Here is an 18,656-nt window from a genome sequence, read left to right as displayed (position 1 = left end):
CGGCCCTAGTGTTAACCTGACTGTAGTTCCGGGCTTTTCTGCACTCATACAGAAATGTGCAAAGGAGGAGTGCAGTCTTACTCCTAATTTTCCCAGGGGCAAGGCTTCTAGTTAGTGTGGAAAGCAGGCATGGCCTGGACTACTTGCAGAAGGAAGGGAAGAGAGAGAAACTAGTGTAAGAGCTGCAGGACTCATGTCAGTATTGTTCCCCATCAGGCTGTTTCCATTTCCAAAGCACCCGAGGGAGGCACTTACAGACATCCAGACCCAGCAACATCCACGTGGCTGTGCTGAGCAAAGGAAAGCCCAAGGTGCTGAACGATTACATACACATCTGGGCCCAGTGAAGAGGTGAGTGCCCCTAACTCTCCATGAGGGAGGCCAGCTGGTAGTACAGCAGGTACCACTCTCTGCCCTCCCTTCCCCCGGGGGAAGAGACCATGGTGAAGGAGGATGCGAAGATGATGGAGATGCTTCACTTGGGGAAGCTTAATAGTATTCTGCATCACACCCACAGTACCTCACCCCTGTAGGGGCCACACTGCCCGCCCCATACACACTCCCACTTATCTTACCCTGATGCAAAGGGAAAGAAGGGGAGGGGTTCTCCAATCATGCTGCAGTGACTGGGGTAGATGGAGGCTGTGGGATGGGAAGAAATTTTCCCTCCTCAGTTCTGGGCCAAAATGAATGCCCTGTGTCCAGAAACACATGATCACAGCTATGGGCAAGATAGCCTCCCACCCCCTAAGCCCCATGGGCTCCTCTCTGCTCCTGGGACTATGAGGCACATCTGAGGGAAGACTTCTGAATAACTACAGCTCAGCTCTGGTTCACCTTCCTTTGACCCCGCCTAGGCTGTCACGGTTATCTCCGATGGAGCAGTTAGGGAAGAGGACAACTGCCAACTCCCTAGCGCATCCCTGGTGCTAAGGGGGCACTGCTGTGATGGTGGTGGTGGGGCAGCAGCAGTGAAGGAATCCTGACTGCGTCCTGGCGTCTGGCTGGCTGGTGACCAGGGGCCACGTGGGCCAGACTGCTGGTAGGCTCAGTCTCATTTCTGTTCATGTGATGGCCTGGGTATCCCGAAACATGATACCCACAAACTCAAGAAGGAAACCAGAGGGAAAGGCAATGATGGTGGTACTAAGACATTTATTACATCATAAAAAATCCATTGTTGTCCTGTTTTTCCATATGTACATGCTCCTGTGGGCAGTCCCTCTGTCCAGCCCCACCTGCCCACCCTCCATGGTGCCAATCAACTCTCCAAACTGACCAACTAATTAATAAAAGAGGAAGAACTAGAGGAGGTGGCCCAGGGCTGATGGGAGTGGGGTTGGGAGAGGGAAACAAAGTGCAGAGTGATTGGCTTGGCTCTCGACGCCTGACCATGGGCAGGAGGAGCACAAGGGTGGGCACTGCAGGGTTGGTACAGTGATGCCTCCCCGAGCTGCCAGGCTGCAGGTAATACCTGAGTGTGCTCTCAGGTTGGACTCCCAGGAATGGAGAGCAGAGGAGGAAGGTCCCACAGACTGACTGTGGGTCCCAGGAGGGGCTATAAAAGTTCATTTTCAGGTCCCCATCCAAGTAGCAGTGATAGCAGCTTGGGCTGGGACTGAAGAATTTGCGGCCCCTGGGACAGCTGAGAGGTGGGCCAGGGACAGCCTGGTAGGAAGTACTGGTCCTGATCGCTGAGGGGCCTGCCTTAGTTGACCTCAGAGGTGGGCAGGGGGTCTGTGGGGTGGGGTGTGGCCAGGAGGGGCACAGGTGAGGTGGCCTCGATGAGAGCGGGGTTGAGTATGATAGGCAGAGTCATGGGGGGCACGCCCACCTGCAGTGGGGAGGCCAAGGGCTGCAGGATCAGTGGGGGCTGAGCCAGGGGTGGAGGCCCATCGGGGGTAGGGCTCAGTCTGCTGGGGCTGGATGCCACTGGTGATCCAGAGGAGCTGCTGTTGGCAGGTCGGGGGCCCTCGGGCTTCTCAAAGTCTAGAGGGAAAGCAAGGTGGCTGCAGTCAGACTTGCTCACATTCTGCAGCTAATTTACCAAACTTCTGCTTCTCCCACTCATGTAAGCAAGATGACCCCTCCCAGTCTACACAGTTGAGAGTCTCTGCTCAAAACTTATTCCAGTGTCCAGCTACCTTATATCTACCCTTTATCTTCTTTGCTGTACCTCCAGTAGGTTAATTTTGGTCTGGTCTTTATTAGAATTCCTGAAGGGCAACCTCTGCATATTCATTCCAAGTCCCTGATCCAGCCTCCTTCTCTGAAGCCTGAAAATCCCAGGCAGCTAGCTCATCATAGCTGACCTGGCCCTGCCATTTCCCATAAGAAGAGCAGGTGAACAGGATCTTCTGGTTCTTTCCTTCCCCTGGCTCACAGCCCATGCTCAGCAGCAATGTCAAAGTACCCCGGGCCTCCTTGACTTCCTGTTTGACATCCAGCAAACTCGCTCAGAGGGACTCACCACAGGTCCCCAGCTCAGAGGGCATCTCTGGGGGAGGTGGATGGCCAGGTGTCCTGGTGTCACCAACAGCAGGAGTCAGGTGGGCTGAGGCCAGAGGTTTTGGGGCATGAGGCTCCATGGGCACAGGGTCTGGGGAGGGTAGAGAATCCAGATGGCGGCTCTCGGTGCTTTATTTCAAGTAGAGTCCTGGCTACCCACTAGAGTTAACCCCCACCCCAGGCACAGAGAACTAATTATTAGCTCCAGACTCTCTTTGATGAAGTTGGTTGGAGCCCCCTACCCTGGATGACAGTCTGCTTGAAGAGCTCATCTCGTAGGTGGGGCAGGAAACAGTCAATGCGCTCCCAGGTGATCTCCCAGAGGGCTGAGGGGCTGCCTCCTCGGGCATCCGCACTGTGAAAAATCTCTGCTGTGTCCATCACCAGGAGCATGTTCTTCAGAGACTCAGGGATGGCCTCTAACTGCAGGTGGCAGTGGGGCCATGAGAATGGGAAAGAGGGCATGGGGGGATATGGTAAGGAGAAGGCAGCCAGCAAGGGGGCAACAGCAAGTCTTCCCAGAAGATGGGAGAGGAAGTAGGCAGCTGGAGTTGGGCTGAGGCAGAACGTACCAGTAAGTCACTGGAGCCTGCGTGCATGTACTTGTCCATGAAATCCAGGATGGTCAGCCAGAGGGCCGCAAAGGTAGAGAGCGACAGCAGTGGAGACAGGTGCTGCAGGAAGACCTATGGCCCCCCAGCCCCTTTCAGCCAAGAGTAGGGTAGGAGCCTTCTGCACCCCTCTCCAAGGGTGGGAGGGAAGCCTGCCCTATCTTGTGTGGGAATCCTGGATCAGAGACTCCTCTGAATTCCAAAATCCTCCCAGGTCCCTGGGTCCTGCTGAGTCTCCAGAGCTGGGAGTCCTAAGCACCTACATTACATCTCTAGGTCCTCCCAGCAGCCTTGGCTTCCCTGCTTGCAAAGAGGCAGGTGTGGGGAGAGTGGGTGGGTGTAGGGTGATGAGCGGTACCTTAGAGAGCAGGGTGGAAGCCCTCATCCGGGTCTCCTCCATCCCGCCCACATCTGCAGGGCTGATGTTTTCCAAGAGCTTGGTCAGTAGAGGAAACAGCACCTGGTGGGTAAGAAGCCAACATCTATCTCCCTAGCAGGGTCAGGTGGAAGCCTTGTCCACTTGACCCTGGGCTGCGGTGGATGGGTACAGAGCAGGAGGGAAGGTCTGATACAGGCTGAGGATTGACATCAGGGGCTCTTCAAGCTGCTTGGCTCTCCTTGTCTTTAGGATTTGCACTTTACCTTAAGACCAGAAGGAAGTCCTACCTTGTTAAAACAGGACTCCCATTCCAGGGCATCTAACTTTTGCAGATCATGTACCAGTAGTGCTCGCTGTAGATAGGTCAGTGCCTGCATCCGCACCTGGCGCCGGGCATCACAGCACAGGCAGGCAATGCCTGAGAATGAGAACAGGCTCAGGATCCTTTGGGCATCCTGATCCTGGTACTTCCCAAGAGCCAGCTCCACCTCTGCCCCTGCCCTGCCTGCTCCCCTGAGGTTTACCCTGAAGTAAAGGGCACCAACAGTGGGCCCAGAGGGTGCGTGAATCCGCTTCGATCTTCCAGCCTCCTGTGTCCAGGTGGCGCTGCTCCTCCGCCCATGAGCTGTAGATAGAGGCTGCCCTTGTGTGTAGCGTGTGCATCAGGTCTAGCAACTGGGGTCACAGGAGGGGCATGACATGAGTGGGGTTAGGTCTGGTGGATCCCCTCCTCACCAGCCCACTCCCACTGTCCCTGACTGAGTCCTCAAGGGAGTCCCTAGTACTGATCACACCATACTCCACCCCTCTCACCACTCCCTTCTCCTCAACTTTATGAGCTGGTTGTCCTAGTCCTGACCAGTGTTTCCCAAAGATGGGTATTACTCCTAGTAGCGGGGACTTGAGGAGGTGTGTGGACTAAGTATTAACACAATTACACAGTGAGAAAGGTACTTTTTCACACTTTCTGATGACAGATAAAGCCTCATCTTGTTAATCTCATTTTAAAAACAGCAAACCTCAGGCTCAGAGGCTTTGATAGGCAACAGTGTCTGGCCAGATTTAATAATTTTTTGTTTTTGTAATTTTTCTAAGGTTGTTCTATTTAAAGCAATTAATTCTCCATTTATTTAGTGATGTAAAGTCTGCTCATAAAATAAATTTTATATGTCCTGAATAGACAACAGAATAACTCTGGAAGGATAAACAAGAAACTGATGGCAGTGGTTGCCTCTGGTAAGGGGAACTTAGCAGCTGGGGACAGGAAATGAATGGGGCTTTTATCTGCTTACCCTTTTAAACCTTTTGAACTCTGTGCTATGTGCATTTGAATTACTTATTTCAAAAACAAACTATAATTTAAAAATGAAGCAAACAAAGACTTACAGGCGGTCCTGGACAGGGGGGCACTGTGGGGACGCTGGCTGAGGCCCTGGCTGGAACACAGGCCCTTCCTTTCCACCCTGGCTGTCCCTGGCCCCACCAAGACTCCCAATGTCAGGTACCGGGAGAGGAGAGGAAGTAAAGGGTGCCATACTTACGTCCTGACTGACCTGTAAAGACACCGTATGGTAGCTGGCAGGCACACCTTCGTCCTCATCGTCATCACTATGCCCGCCCCGAGTGGCATGTTGGTTGGAGGTTCGAGGCCGCCGAAGCATTGAGCCTTCCTTGGATTTCTTCTTGAAGCGGTTCCCTTTGCTGTCATACTTGTGACTCTTGCCACGTTTCTCCTGGGACTTGCACCCTGAGCAGGGCCAGACCCAGGTCACATTCCATATCCATGGGTACAGATGGCCTGCTCCTCCCTTTCCCCCGTAATTCACATGGTTACTCCCCAACTGCCCCTTCATCAGGTGACCCACCGCCATTCAGACTGGCCTCCACAAAGATGCGGAGAGTCTTGACACAGAGCTCAAAGTTGTCAGGTGTGATGTGGGCAGCGTCACGCACGATGAAGGACAGGGACTCCACACACTTGAGCAGGGACTTGGTGTCATGTGGCCCGAGGTCCAGCCCCACTGTTAGGCTGTACTGATTGACCAGGGGTGAAGGACCTGGCCAGCTGGTCTCAGGCCCTGGCTTGGAGTTATCGATGTCATCCTTCCCGACCTGTAAAGTACAGAGGAGCTGAGAATCCAGGCTTGGCCCTGATCTTCCCCTAGCTGCCCTCTCAGAGGGCCAGGAATCTTTCCCACAGGCCAAGAGGGGAAGACTCACCCGCTGCCCGTATGCTCACTCACCACTAACCAACCGCTGTTGACCACATCAGCATCTGTGGCTGATCGGTGAATCTTGCCAGGCCTGCCATGGTCAGTGTAGACCTCCGAGTCAGAAGTGTACCCTCGGTCCAGGCTCACATCATTTTGATGGAAGGATGGGAGTTCACTATCTGATTGGGCCCCTGAGCCAGCAGGGAGAGGGGCAGAGTCAGGGTGGGGATGGGGAAGTTGGGATGAGGCATAGTTTCAGCTCTCAGAAGAAAGGTGCTGAAGCCTGGCCTCTCTTTTCTCTTGGTCTGGATTAATTTCAGCCCTGTCACTAGAGGGCTGAAGGATGGCCTGGAGAGCTTCTCTCTTGACCAAATGGGGCAGCAGGCTAATTTGGGCTCCTGATGGCATCTAGTAGCAGCTGTTGGGGAGGGTGGTGGCAGTGAGGACAGAGTTTCTGAGAAAACAGTCCTCAAGACAGTAGGAAGCCTGGCTTCATAGCCTTCTCCATTGCCTACTTGCCTTTATGCTGTTTAATCTGTGGGTAATGGGGAGAGGCCTGTTAGCCACAGGAAGCTTTGGAAGCAGATGGCAGAAGCCAGGGGTATTTAATCTGCTGAACACAACAACCTGCGTTTTGTTTTCCTGTCTCAACCACTGGGGCCATAATTGTTTATCTGCCAGTGTGGGTCTCTCTGGGAAAGGGCTTACCAGCATCAGGTGCATCGGCCCTGGCTGTGGCCTGCAGGGCAGCTGGAGGCTTTACACCTGAGCCAATGCACTCCAGCAGCGTGAAGAGGGTGGCCCAGTCATCACTTGAATGGATGTTGGCTGCGTTAGTCTTAAGGAGTTCATGGAGCCCATAGGCTACCTGGTGACTGACTCGGGACAACACGCTGGGCTTCATTAGTAGCAAAATGCGCAGGGAGAGCAGTACCTGGGGCAGGAGATGGGAGCAGGAAGTGGAAAGTGGGCACACGTGTCTTGTCTAGCCTCCTTCCCCACCAGCCTCCCTAGGCTAGTGAGAACAGTTTTGGCTAAGACCCAATTTAGGGTACTCTGTGGACAGATGGCCAGGGGCTAGGAATGGGGACAAGAAAGAGGCAGGTGTGGTTATAATAGGGCAACACAAGGGATCCTGTGGTGTTGGAACTATTCAGCATCTTGGCTAGAGGTAGATACACAAACCTACACAAGTGCTTAAATTGTGTAGAACTTAATACACGTATGAATACAAGTAAAACTGGGGAAATCTGTGTAAGATTAGTGAATTGTATCAATGTCAGTATCTTGGTTATGATACTACACTATAGTTTTGCACAATGCTACCATTGGGGTAAAGTGGGTAAAGTGTACAGACAGCCCCCAACTTATGATAATTCAACTTAGAGTTTTTTGACTTCACAATGGTATAAAAGTGAAACACATTCAGTAGAAACCATACTTAAGAGTTTTGATTTTTTCCAGGGCTACTGATATGCAGCACAATACTCTCTTGTGATGCTGGGCAGTGGCAGGGAGCCACAGCTCTCAGTCAGCCATGCCATTATGAGGGTAAACAACTGATGCACTTAGAACCATTCCATACCCAGACAACCATTCTGTTTTCCACTTTCAGTAGAGTATTCAATAAATTACCTGAGATATCCAATACTTTATTATAAAACAGACTGCATATGAATCTATAATTATCTCTATTTTCAAAGTTTAATTTTTTAAAAACTGAAAAAAAGACCAGCAACATTATGCAAAACTACAGCATAATATCATAACCAGGATACTGACATTGATACAATTCACTAATCTTACTCAGATTTCCCCAGTTTTACTTGTACTCATACATGGATTAAGTTCTACACAATTTAAGCACTTGTGTAGGTTTGTTTATCCACCACTAGCCAACAGGCTAGTGGTGTTGGAATAGTTCCAACACCACAGGATCCCTTGTGTTGCCCTTTTATAACCACACCTGCCTCTTTCTTGCTCCCATCCCTAGTCCCCGGCCATTTGTCCACAACTTCTAAAACCTCGTCAATTCAAAAACGTCACATAAATGGAATGATATAGTATATAACTGTTTGGGATTGGCTTTTTTCACTTAGCATAATTCCTTGGACAGTCATGCAAGTTGCTGCATGTATCAATAATTTGTTGCTTTTAATTGCTGAATAGTATTCCATGGTATGTATGTACTACACTTTACGCTGAAAGCCATCTGGGCTGATTCTAGTTTTTGGCTACTACAAATAAAGATCCTGTGAACATTCATGTATAGGTTTTTATAAAAGTAAACTTTCATTTCTCTGGGATAAGTGCCCAAGAGTGCAACTGCTGGATTGTGTTGTAATGGCATGTTTAGTTTTATAAGAAACTGCTCTATCATTTTATATTCCTACCAGAAATTTATGAGTGACTGACCCATATCCTTGTCTGCATTTGGTATTATCACTGTTTTTCACTTTAGCCATTCTGACAGGTGTGTAGTGGTATCTCATTGTGGTTTTAATTTGCATTTCCCTGTTGGATAATGATGATGAACATCACTTAAGCTTCCTCATGTGCTTATCTGCCATCTGTATATCTTCTTCATATCTTTCACCCATTTTCTAATTGGTCTGTTTTTTTTTTTTTTTTACTGTTATGTTTTGAGTTCTTTTATATTTTAGGTATTAGTCTTTTTTCAGATATTTGATTTGCAAACATACACTCCTTGTCTTTACCTCCTTTTCACACTGGGCTCTCATAAGAGTAGAATTTTTAATATTGATGAAATCTACCAGTTTTTCCTTTTATGGATTGTATTTTTGGTGTCAAGTCTAAGAACTTTTTGCCTAGCTCCCAAAGATATCCTCCTATTTTTCTTTCTAGGGTTTCATAGTTTTACATTTTACATTTAATTCTATGATTCATTTTGAGTTAATTTTTCTATAAGGTATGAGGCTTAGGTCAAGGTTCATTTGTCCCCCGCCCCCCCAACCATGGATTTCAATTGCTCCAGCAATTAAAAGGATTATCCTTCCTCCACTGAATTGTTTTTGCACCTTTGTCAAAAAATTAGTTAGGCATCTTTGTGTGCGTCTATTTCTGGTTTCTCCTGTTACATCGATGCATGTGTGTGTCCCTCCAAAAATACCACAGTGTTGATTACTATAGCTGTATAGTAAGCCTTAATATCAGATGGAGTGATTCCTCCCACGTTTTTTCTCAAAATGTTCAGCTATTCTAGGGCCTGTGCTTTTCCATCTTAGAATAAGCTTGTCTATGTCTATAAAAAAAACCTTGCTGGGATTTTCATAGGAGTTGCATTAACCTTACAGATCAATTAAGGGAGGAATGACGTCTTCACTACGTTGAGTCTTCCAATCCACACATATGGTATGCCTCTTCATTTATTTGGGTCTTCTTTAATATCTTTCATTAGCATTTGTAAGTTTCAGCATACAGATCCTATACATGTTTTGTTAGGTGTATAGCTAAGTATTTGATTTCATTTGGAGCACTTGTAAATGGTTTCATTTTCTATATGTTCAGCGTTAGTATAAAGAAATGTGATTAATTTTTGTGTATTGATCTTATATCCTGTGACCTTCCTGAACTCATTTCTATGCTGTTTGTCTTTTATAAATTGGGTGAAGAGATCTCGGGAGGGTCCTAAGCATGAGAGCCGGGAAATCAGGTATGGGGCTGGGACTGCCACAAGGCAGCAGCCGTCCAGCCCTACTGAGCAGAGGTGCTGAGTACTAGCTTCATGCCTGAGGCCATTCCAGATTCACTCTCAATGTCCCTGTTAGACTCCCCTAGCCCTGTGGTAGGTTACTGGGCTCATGCTATGGGGCACTAAATGAAGTCTCTGTCTCAGGCCATATCCATAACTGATACTGTGGCTTTAGTCCCTTGTATACCTTCCTGCCTTCCCAGCGGCACTCAGCTTACCTGGCCACTGATCTCTTCTCTCCGGAGTAGCCGAATGGCTAGGCGCAGCAGCCCCACCACTGCCCGCTCCACAAGGAAGCAGAAGTCCTGTGCCTGGACACATAGGTGGTATAGATGGTCTCGAACAGTCTGCCACACACAGCCCACACGGTCCCTGAGAAACATAAGGGATGAGGATAGTCTCAGCTGTAAAGGCCACTGGGTAATAAGCCTCTTTTTCTGATTGAGGCTAGGTCCTTCAGAGCTCAGTGGTATTATACCCTAAGCAGGCAGCTATAATAAGCAAGCTTCTCCTCTACTGCCTATAGCTTCATGCACTTCTTGTCCCTAGAGCCCACTCTGCAAGATTACTCCAGGCTTCCATCCCTTTGGCACAAGCCCAGTATGAGGCCTGCCTAAAGACTGCCTTCTACCTGTTCTCCAGCACAATCCTCAGCAGCATCTCCAGGCAGAAAGCAGCATCCTCTTCATCATAGGTCTCTTCATCTGGTGTCACTGAGACCAGAGCCTGGAGGAGAATAATAGCAGGAAAATAGGCATGGAGGAGAAGCCAGCCACTGGCCCACCCCTGACAGAAACTGAGGCATACGCCACTATCCTTGTCTCCCCTCCCACACCCAGCCAACCCTTTCACCCCTCTTCCCTCTTCACTCTGTACCTTCATGAGCTCCTGCAGTGACTCCAGCTGAAGGAATTTGCTTTCTGTGATCATCTTTTCTGGGTCACATTGCTAGAGCGGGCACAAGAGAGGGGTTTTTTTTTGGTTTTTTTTGGTTTTTTTTTTTTGCTGTACGCGGGCCTCTCACTGTTGTGGCCTCTCCCGTTGCGGAGCACAGGCTCCAGACGCGCAGGCTCAGCGGCCATGGCTCACGGGCCCAGCTGTTCCGCAGCATGTGGGATCTTCCTGGACCGGGGCACGAACCCGTGTCCCCTGCATCGGCAGGCGGACTCTCAACCACTGCACCACCAGGGAAGCCCCAAGAGAGGGGTTATTGATAAGGACTAGAGGGAAGAGAATGTTCCCAAGAAGCCAGGGAGAGAGGGCAGAAGGAGTCAGCTCTTGTCACAAACCCTAGATGACCCTATTCTTCAGTTCACAGGACAGTGTCTATCTAGTAGAGAAGGGTCTAGGCTTGTTCACCAGGGGTAGGCAAGGGCAGTTACCTTGATACAGTCCAAGGCCATTCTCTTGGCCTCTTGGTTCTCAGTGGATGGGCCCCGCACGCTAGACTGCTCAGTACCACTAAGTGTCAGCCAGCTCACAAAGCTCAGCACTGTCGACTCTCCTCTGTAGAAAGAGAGTACAAGCTCTAGTGAGCTCCAGAGTTCTAATCCTCCCTCTGCAAGGTCTCCAGCCTCTGAATTCCCCTCACCGGTTTGATGGTGTCTCTTCCCGTTGTAGAGAGATCTTGCCATTGGGATCCACAAAATCTTCTACCTGGAAAATCAGGTCAAGAATAATTTCTTTCCACATGCCCGCTGCATTTCCTGCTCTGCCATGCAAAGTTTTCTGGCTTTCTTCCTGTTGTCCTCTGCCCCACACTATTGACTGGGCCCCTCCAACTGATGACTGGCAACAACTTCTACCAGCCTTCCTTTACAGCTATCCCCATGGCCAAAGATCTGTGGTCTTACATTTGAGGCGTTCCTGGTAAGTTTCAGCATGCATCAGGCCCAGTGCTACTCTCAACCAGTTCTATATGCAGACAGTAAATAATCTTGGAGCTCTTGCCTTGTTATTATTGATTAGTCTCCTACCAAGAATTACCTCCACCATAGCCTTGGGCAGCAGTTGGGCTCGGAAGAGCTGCAGCATGGCCTCCATGATATTCTTCCAGCCCTCCCGCAGGATGTCACCATGACGATGGGCCAAATGGAATACTGTCTTGGCTGCAATGTGGGCTTTAGGGTTGCTTCCAAACACAGTGGGCAGGTTCTCGATGGACTGGAAAGGAAGATGAGATGAGGCTTAGCGCCTGGCAAATGTCTTGAAAGGAGATTCTCTTAGGCCTCTACCTATGGTTCCTGAGGGTCCTTCTGCTAGTTCTGCTTCAATCCCCCATAATACTGGTGGAAAGGGCTACCCTGGCTAAGGCCTTCTCCACTATTGCATCTCTTCTCTCATCCCCATTATATAAGGTAATGCTATTCTCGTCCTAGGGTGTGTCAGACAGAAATGGCTAAGCTCTACTGTAGTCCAGGGGTAGTGAGAGAATATGCTGATGGAAACCAGCTCCACAGATAAGGGTAGGTCTATGGCTAAAAGAGAGGTCTTCCTTTGGAACTCCAAGTACACAGTTCCTGTCCCTGCTCACCTCGCTGCTGAGAGCTGTGAATTTGCATAGAGAGATGATGAGATTGTCAAACACATCACTGAGGCCATAGTGGGCGGAGATCATGGCGCACTTCCTGTAACGTCACATACCAGATACAGTCACTGAAAGGCCAGGCAGCCCAAGTCCCCAAGGAGGCTTGCTTGGGATTCTTCCCTAATCAGTCCCAGGAAGAAACCTTTTACTCTTGAGTCTGTTTAAGACTGAGCTTTCCCAAGCTTCAGCCTCCCTGAAAAACTCAGGAGGAACCCATTCTAAGGAAAATAAGAGTAGGAGTCAGAGAGGCATGGAGGCAACCAAGTTAAATCAAAGAGGTGGAAGGAGATCCAAGACCAAAGTCAAATTCTGGCTACCTGAAGCCTGAGATGGCTTTTTGGATGATTGTCTCCTCAAGGCTTTTGTCAAAGACATAAGAAAGAGCAGCAATAGTGGGGCCCCAGGTCATGGTGAAGAGGTCAAGATCGTAGCTGCCAGCAGGCACACGTAGGAATATGCCTTCTGGGGTGGCACCTCGATGAAGCAGCACATTCCATACATAATTCTCCCGAACCAGGCCTGTCTGCTCCTCAGGCATCACAATTTCCTCATTCCTGTCAGGAGGTAACAAAAGGAGTAGGTGCACTGCTCTGAACCTGACTGGTTACAAACTAGGACAAGGGGCTTTCTGCCCATTACTGACACTTTCCTTCAATGAGAGGTCATCAAAACTGCAGCTCAGTGGTCTGGTTCCCTCCCCACCAGTGGCATCAAGGAGAAAGAAAGGAAGCATCCCATAATCTCCAAGCCCCATCTCTAAGTAGGCCTTTAGTTCTATAGTAAGATCTCATATTTTTTCTGGGTATGAGAGGATGAACAATTCTACCTTTTCTGATTTACAGTAAAAACCTAAGTGTCCCAAACCTCACCCTCTAGTACCCATCTTGGGTTCTCTACTAGCGCCATAATGCATCTTGCAAGCTAGACAGGAAAACCTAGCTTCTCTGCGTTCGGAAAATGGGGTGATGACATTCCACTTAGGGGCAGTTTGGATCCTGGCTCAGGGTACTAAAGTTCCAGTACTGTTCAGGCTTCTTTAAGGAATACATCAGTTGGGGGAGAAGGGGCTGCCCAGATAAATTACGAGCTAAATCCAGGGTGTATGAGTCGCTGCAGTCTGATGTGACTTCAAAATCTGGAGAAGGAAGTAGCGTGCTTCTCCTTAACAGAGATGCTACACCATTCTCTACGCATATACTCACCTGATGGCATGGTACATGTCCTCCAGAATGTCTTGCTCAAAGTCCTTGCCTCCATTCACACCTTTTAGATTTTTGCGAAACTCCTAGAGACAGGGCAATAAGCTTTACCCGCCATGTGTCAATGCTGAAGCCCCACGCAGGGAACTCCTGGGTCTGTGGTAAATAGGACTTTAGGAAACAGTAAGTGACAGAATCCACTTCCCTACCCCAGTTCCTCTTCTGGATTGGCCAACGCCCCCTGACTACCTTGGACAGAAGCTTGTCTATCGTGCCCACTGGAAAACCCAAGTCCTTCCTGCTACCTCCAAAGCTGTGCTGGAACTGCTCTGCCATGGCTGGGATCCAATCTTACCTCCAGGGTCATGGGTGCATTTTGCTTGCGAACATTGTGGTTGTGCTGGTCAGTATTAAGCATGATGACAGCATAGGCCAGGGCAAAGCAGGCATCGCTATTGGCAAATGGGGAGCCATTACAATTCTGAAAAATCAAAGACCCCACCTATGTCAATGCCCTTCTCTGGCCAATCAAAACCTCACTACCAACCCACGGGTCAATGATGATAAAGAGGAAGGTACCAGCCAGAAAGAGGCCCATATCTTGCCAACTCCCTGATGGAAGCTGGCCCCTCTATGGGAAAGCTCACTGACATTACTCTCAGCCTTCTTAGGAGACAACAACTGGGTCCTTCAGTTGAAGCCACAGAAACCCTTAGTCAAATTAATTTGGGATGCTGGGCTCAGCCCCTGCCACTCAAACTCACCCTCCAATGTTCTGTGAATGCCTCTAGCAACCTCTGGATGACTGGTGCTTCCCCGGGCAAGCGGAAGGCTTCCAGGTAGAGACGGAGAGCTTCGTCCAGCCGCAGACCTTGAAAGCTGAAGGTGCTACAGGGAAAGAAAGAAGGACGAAAGGCTTAAGATGTATAAGCTGCAAATGTTGGGTGCTCTATTAGCTACAGTCCCACTAAGCTTCTCCTATTGGAACAGAAAAGGCTGGGAGCTCTGGCAAAGGGGAGGTATCTCCTAGGTCATCTCTAACACAGAACCAGAATTTGACAACCCCTAAGCTTAGTACTCTTCACATCAGTGTGCTCCTACATAGAAACCTCATCCCTGGAACCGAGAACCTACCCTGTGCTCAGGAACCCTACTCCACCCCTTTGCAATGTTCTCTATGTAGAATGAAATGGTGCCCAAAGCTTTCTTGCTGGAGACTCTTTCAGATCCAACAGATATAAATCTTGGGAAGAGGAAGAGTGTATGACCTGGGTCACCATCAGGAACTGACTGGTACTGTTTTGAACTGTCTGTCCCCGCAGGCTGATCATCAACTATGTCCCACATTTCTTGCAGTTTCCTCACCTCACAAAGCTCTCCAACAGGTCAATGTTTTTGCGGTCACTCACAAACTCTCCAATCATTTTCTTGTCCAGCCGAGGGTTCTCTCGCAGCCACTGGGCTACCTCTGTGTTGTCCATTGGGATGGTGAGGAGACCTTTCTCTTGCAGAAACTGGATCCCCTTCTTTGGTTTCTGGTTGAACTGCTCTGTGCCAGTGATCAGCAGCTAGAGAAGAAATACAGGAGGTGTCAAAAGCTGCTCTGCCCCTAAACCAGACAAGGGAAGGTCTCCATCACAGTCCACAGCTGGTCACCTAATGGGCTCCTAGGACATGGTTCTAAGTCACTCCAGAACTAAGGCTGAACCATACTGGCCCCTAGCTTTACCCAATCTCCATGTTTAACTAGAAGTGGCTGAGGAGCTCCTTTTTACTCCTTTTCTGAGTGCTAAAGATGCACAGCACTCTCCTCCAACCTGAGAACCAGAGAAAAAAAATATAAGAAAGAGACTAGAGAAGGTTTTCTTTTCTCTCCAGTATTAGAGCCATTCCTGGTATCTGTTTACAGACTAGCTCGGATTCCCCTTCTTTCTTTGGCTTCCTAGCTCTTAAGGCCCTGGGGTTTGAAAAACAAGGTGAAATAACTGCGATGATAACTTTTTGACTGTCTAGTCACAGCCCTGCAATCAAGGGCACACATAAAGCAAAGTCATTTAGGCTGGCCTTACGAGGAAGAAAGGGTTAAATAGAAGGTTTTCTTTGTGTTAGAAAACCAGAAAGTACAGTTATTTGAACTTTACTAAAAAGCACCAGAATAAATGTTAATTCCCTTTTATTGCCAATCATCACCCCAGAGCTCGAGATGACCAATAATCTTCTGTGACCCACAGGATACCAGCTCCCAGGGCTCTTGTCACCACAAGTAACACCTGACTCTCAGCTAGGGCAGCATTTGCCCAGGAGCACACAATAGGAGATGCTGATTACATGGCTTAGGAGTAAGGAAAGGGCTTCAAAGGAGATTGGGGGGTTGCTGAAGCCCCAAGAAGCTCAAAAACTAGCCTTGGGAAGCTGTTCAGTGAGCTTAGACTCTCCCTCATTCTCTGAGACAGAATCCCTACAGAGAACACCCAGTCAGAAGTGGGTAGAGGCTGAGCTCTGGGGATATCTATATATACCTTCTTTTTATTCTTAATTTCAATCAACTCCCGTGGATCTGGCAGGAGACAGGAAAATCGAGGTGGCTTCCGGGTAAACTTTTTGTCAGCTAGGAATGGGAGGAAGAGAGGGAAACACCAGTAAGACCTCTTTTACCAGGATTATGACTTTTGGAAGGAAGCTGATACACTCTCTAGTGAAAAAAAGGATGCCTCAGAAAATTTCTTGTCCTCATCAGTCTTCCACTTCCTTAGAAGTCCTATCTTCTAGGGCTCCAAATGTTTTCGTTCCTCTCTCTGGGTCTGAAGGCATGGTGAGCAGCCAATGTTCATTCAGGTACTACCCTAGGGTATTTCTGCTCCCCTCCCCTCTGTTCTCTAACAGGCCTTCCAGTTGAGGGGGCTTAGGATGATGGATACCCAGTACCCACCCCCAGAGTCACCAGCTTCCTCCAGATCACTGCATCCTGGTTTCCCATGTTCTGCTGGCAGCCGCCCTCCACCTGGCACATGCAGGCCTGCGATGTCTGGGGCCATGCCTATAGCCTTCCCATCACTGGCTGCTCTCTCAGCTGGTAAGAGAGAAGAAGGTAAATGAAGACTGATGGTGTAGGAAGCCAAGCAGAACTGCAGGAGAATCGAGCTTCAGGCCAAGGAGACCTGCATGTTCCCACATAGGTCACCAGCCCTTACAGGACAAACCCAAGCCCAAATAAGCAGTCACCATCCCAGGTCAGACAAGCATTAGATTCTACAATTTAATAAAGAGATTTACGCAATCACTTTCCCTGATCTTCTGCAACCTCAATCTCAAGGAAAAGTTAGAGAAGATTAATTAGAGTGGAGGCAGGCACTGGGGGTAGGAATAGGTAGGGCCTGGAGCTTTTAGGCACAGAAGTCCTATATCCTTTAATCTATATTCTCTTTTCTCCCCATAAAGAAATAACAATTCTGTAAAAATAGCTAAAGCGTGGAAGAGGAGAAAGGGAGAAGTCCATGAGTCCTGCTAATGTGCCAGCCTGGTCTATGATTCACATCACCAAACCTCGGAAACACAGAATTAGGAGTACTTTGGAGGAAGTGACATAAGGGTAGGAGAAAGGATTCAGTGAGTAGAGAAGGGATAAACATAGAACCCTGGGATCCTCAAAGAAAGAAATGCCTCTCACTATTGTTGGCTTCTCGAGTGCCATCTACTGCCTCACAGCCAGGTCTGGCTGCCTCTTTCTTTTCTTGCTGGGTAAGGTTGTTGAGGACTTTGGCTTGGCAGTGGGCCTCAGTGCTGTCAATCACTGTCAACAGGGCATCGAGAGACAGCAGGTGTGTTGTATAGAGCTGACCAGACACAGGGAAGGAATTCTGGAAAGTAAACAGATACAGGAGACTTGGGGTTAGAATACTTTTCCAAAAATCCTAAAATCGCCCATAACTTCTACATTGCCTTAAGATACCCTTCTTCTTGTTCCCCAGCTCTCAAGTGTTTCGTTCCCTATATGTAGCATCCTCACTACCACCAGAGAGATCTCCTTAATAAAGTCGTCTTTCTAGAGGTCAGTAATAATGCTCAGCACCTTGGACAGCAGCTTGGTGAGATCTTCAAAGAGGTTGGAACAGTAGTAGTCACAATCATAGTTGATATAGAGCTCAGTGACAAAACTGGGGATGTGCCAGAGCTGCACAGTGGCCTCCAAAGCCATCTCCTTCATCTCATAAGGCATCTTGGGGTTCTCCACAGTGATGATATCCATGAGCTTTTTGATGTACATCTGACAATAATTGCCATTTGGGTGGGGAAAGGATTCAAGATAGGAAGAGACAAATTGGACAGGAAAAACATTAAACAGGAAGCAGACGCCTAGCCAGAAGGTATGCATTAAGAGACACTTAATGGTATTCCATCCCCTAAATACATCCCTCTCTTTGTCCTTCATGATGGGGGAGGCCTGGCTCTCTACCTCATACCTGATCAAGTTGCCCATTGCCCTTTTTGTGCTCTCTGTGTGAGCCTGATTTGGTCCTATTCAGAGTTCCCTTTTGCAATTTAGTGGCAAAGCTAGTTTGACTTGCCTGCCTGTGTTGCAAAAGAACTGCAGACAGAAGAGTTTTACCCACTCATGGTGAGGTTACCTGCCAGTTCTCATATTCAGGTTCTCCCATTTTATAGTCAGCCAGGTTTCTCTGGGCACCTTTTAAGTTCTCCACTAAAGAGGAGAGCCAATGAACCAAACTATGGAGGCTAAAAGCACTCTCCTCAGAAGCCACCAAATCCCACTCCTGCAGCATGACAAAGCTGACCCGAATGAAGGTGCCATACATCTTCCTATTTTTTTTCCAACTTCAAGAAACTCACCTCTAATTGGAACTTGAGGTGCTCCCTCATGCTCTCAAACAGTAGGAAGCATACCCGCAGGGAAGCAGCATAAAGGTTCAGTCGCTCTACGCTGAGTAGCTGGAGATCACAGTAGGATGGGCTATTAGGTTTCTGAACCTGACTATGGCTCAACCAAGAGAAAGCAGGACAGCAAACTGTGGGAAGTTGTCACTAAGATCATGTGCTCTGAGGGAACTCTATATCTAGCCATTCCTATGTTTCCCTTTGGTTGCCAGAGTCCCCGGGGAACTACTGGAGTCCTCTTGACTACGACTACTGGTCAGTCGGGGAGGTAGGTTCTTTCCTGGGTCCTATACTCTTCACATGAATCAGCCAAACCTCCCTGTGTTCCCCTGGCCCTTGAAAGACCCTGAAAAAGAGCCAGGTGTTCGGAGTTCCTCTAGAAATCCAGTCTTACCTGGAATAAGTGGCGGCACATCTCATCCTTGATGAGGCCCAAGAGGGTTTGGCACTGGGCTACAGGGGCTGACTCAAGAGCCACTGTCAGCAAATGCAGTCCCATGTGGATCATAACCTCTGAGTTGTGGCGGTCGTGTGGGGTTGGGGGGGGGGGGGGG

General features: G+C 48.8%; 1 protein-coding gene across 3 annotated transcripts in view; it reads right to left on the bottom strand.

Annotated features, from left to right (window-relative positions):
* Positions 1-1,141: 1,141 nt before the first annotated feature.
* GBF1 (golgi brefeldin A resistant guanine nucleotide exchange factor 1) overlaps positions 1,142-18,656 on the bottom strand; it is a 123,297-nt gene continuing 105,782 nt past the window's right edge. For 2 of the 3 annotated variants that reach the window (XM_007470396.1, XM_007470397.1), the window contains exons 12-40: positions 18,497-18,645; positions 18,058-18,156; positions 17,279-17,473; positions 16,877-17,066; positions 16,139-16,279; positions 15,729-15,817; positions 14,575-14,777; positions 13,974-14,097; positions 13,565-13,690; positions 13,213-13,295; positions 12,328-12,564; positions 11,957-12,050; positions 11,410-11,586; positions 11,015-11,079; positions 10,806-10,929; positions 10,300-10,371; positions 10,055-10,149; positions 9,642-9,795; positions 6,420-6,645; positions 5,742-5,902; positions 5,364-5,610; positions 5,052-5,245; positions 4,023-4,173; positions 3,786-3,916; positions 3,478-3,579; positions 3,081-3,194; positions 2,751-2,931; positions 2,471-2,599; positions 1,142-1,989 (exon numbers count right to left, since the gene is read on the bottom strand). In XM_007470396.1, coding sequence (XP_007470458.1) covers positions 1,709-1,989; positions 2,471-2,599; positions 2,751-2,931; positions 3,081-3,194; positions 3,478-3,579; positions 3,786-3,916; positions 4,023-4,173; positions 5,052-5,245; positions 5,364-5,610; positions 5,742-5,902; positions 6,420-6,645; positions 9,642-9,795; positions 10,055-10,149; positions 10,300-10,371; positions 10,806-10,929; positions 11,015-11,079; positions 11,410-11,586; positions 11,957-12,050; positions 12,328-12,564; positions 13,213-13,295; positions 13,565-13,690; positions 13,974-14,097; positions 14,575-14,777; positions 15,729-15,817; positions 16,139-16,279; positions 16,877-17,066; positions 17,279-17,473; positions 18,058-18,156; positions 18,497-18,645 — 4,334 coding nt within the window. In that variant the 3' untranslated portion in view covers positions 1,142-1,708. Of the gene's footprint in view, positions 1,990-2,470; positions 2,600-2,750; positions 2,932-3,080; positions 3,195-3,477; positions 3,580-3,785; positions 3,917-4,022; positions 4,174-5,039; positions 5,246-5,363; positions 5,611-5,741; positions 5,903-6,419; positions 6,646-9,641; positions 9,796-10,054; positions 10,150-10,299; positions 10,372-10,805; positions 10,930-11,014; positions 11,080-11,409; positions 11,587-11,956; positions 12,051-12,327; positions 12,565-13,212; positions 13,296-13,564; positions 13,691-13,973; positions 14,098-14,574; positions 14,778-15,728; positions 15,818-16,138; positions 16,280-16,876; positions 17,067-17,278; positions 17,474-18,057; positions 18,157-18,496; positions 18,646-18,656 lie in introns of all 3 variants that reach the window. The other variant, XM_007470398.1, reaches the window with a different exon arrangement.

This window comes from Lipotes vexillifer, unplaced genomic scaffold (genome assembly GCF_000442215.2).
Source record: "Lipotes vexillifer unplaced genomic scaffold, Lipotes_vexillifer_v1.1 scaffold916, whole genome shotgun sequence".
NCBI classification, from domain to species: domain Eukaryota; kingdom Metazoa; phylum Chordata; class Mammalia; order Artiodactyla; family Lipotidae; genus Lipotes; species Lipotes vexillifer.
This window is presented reverse-complemented; position numbering and strand designations above follow the sequence as displayed.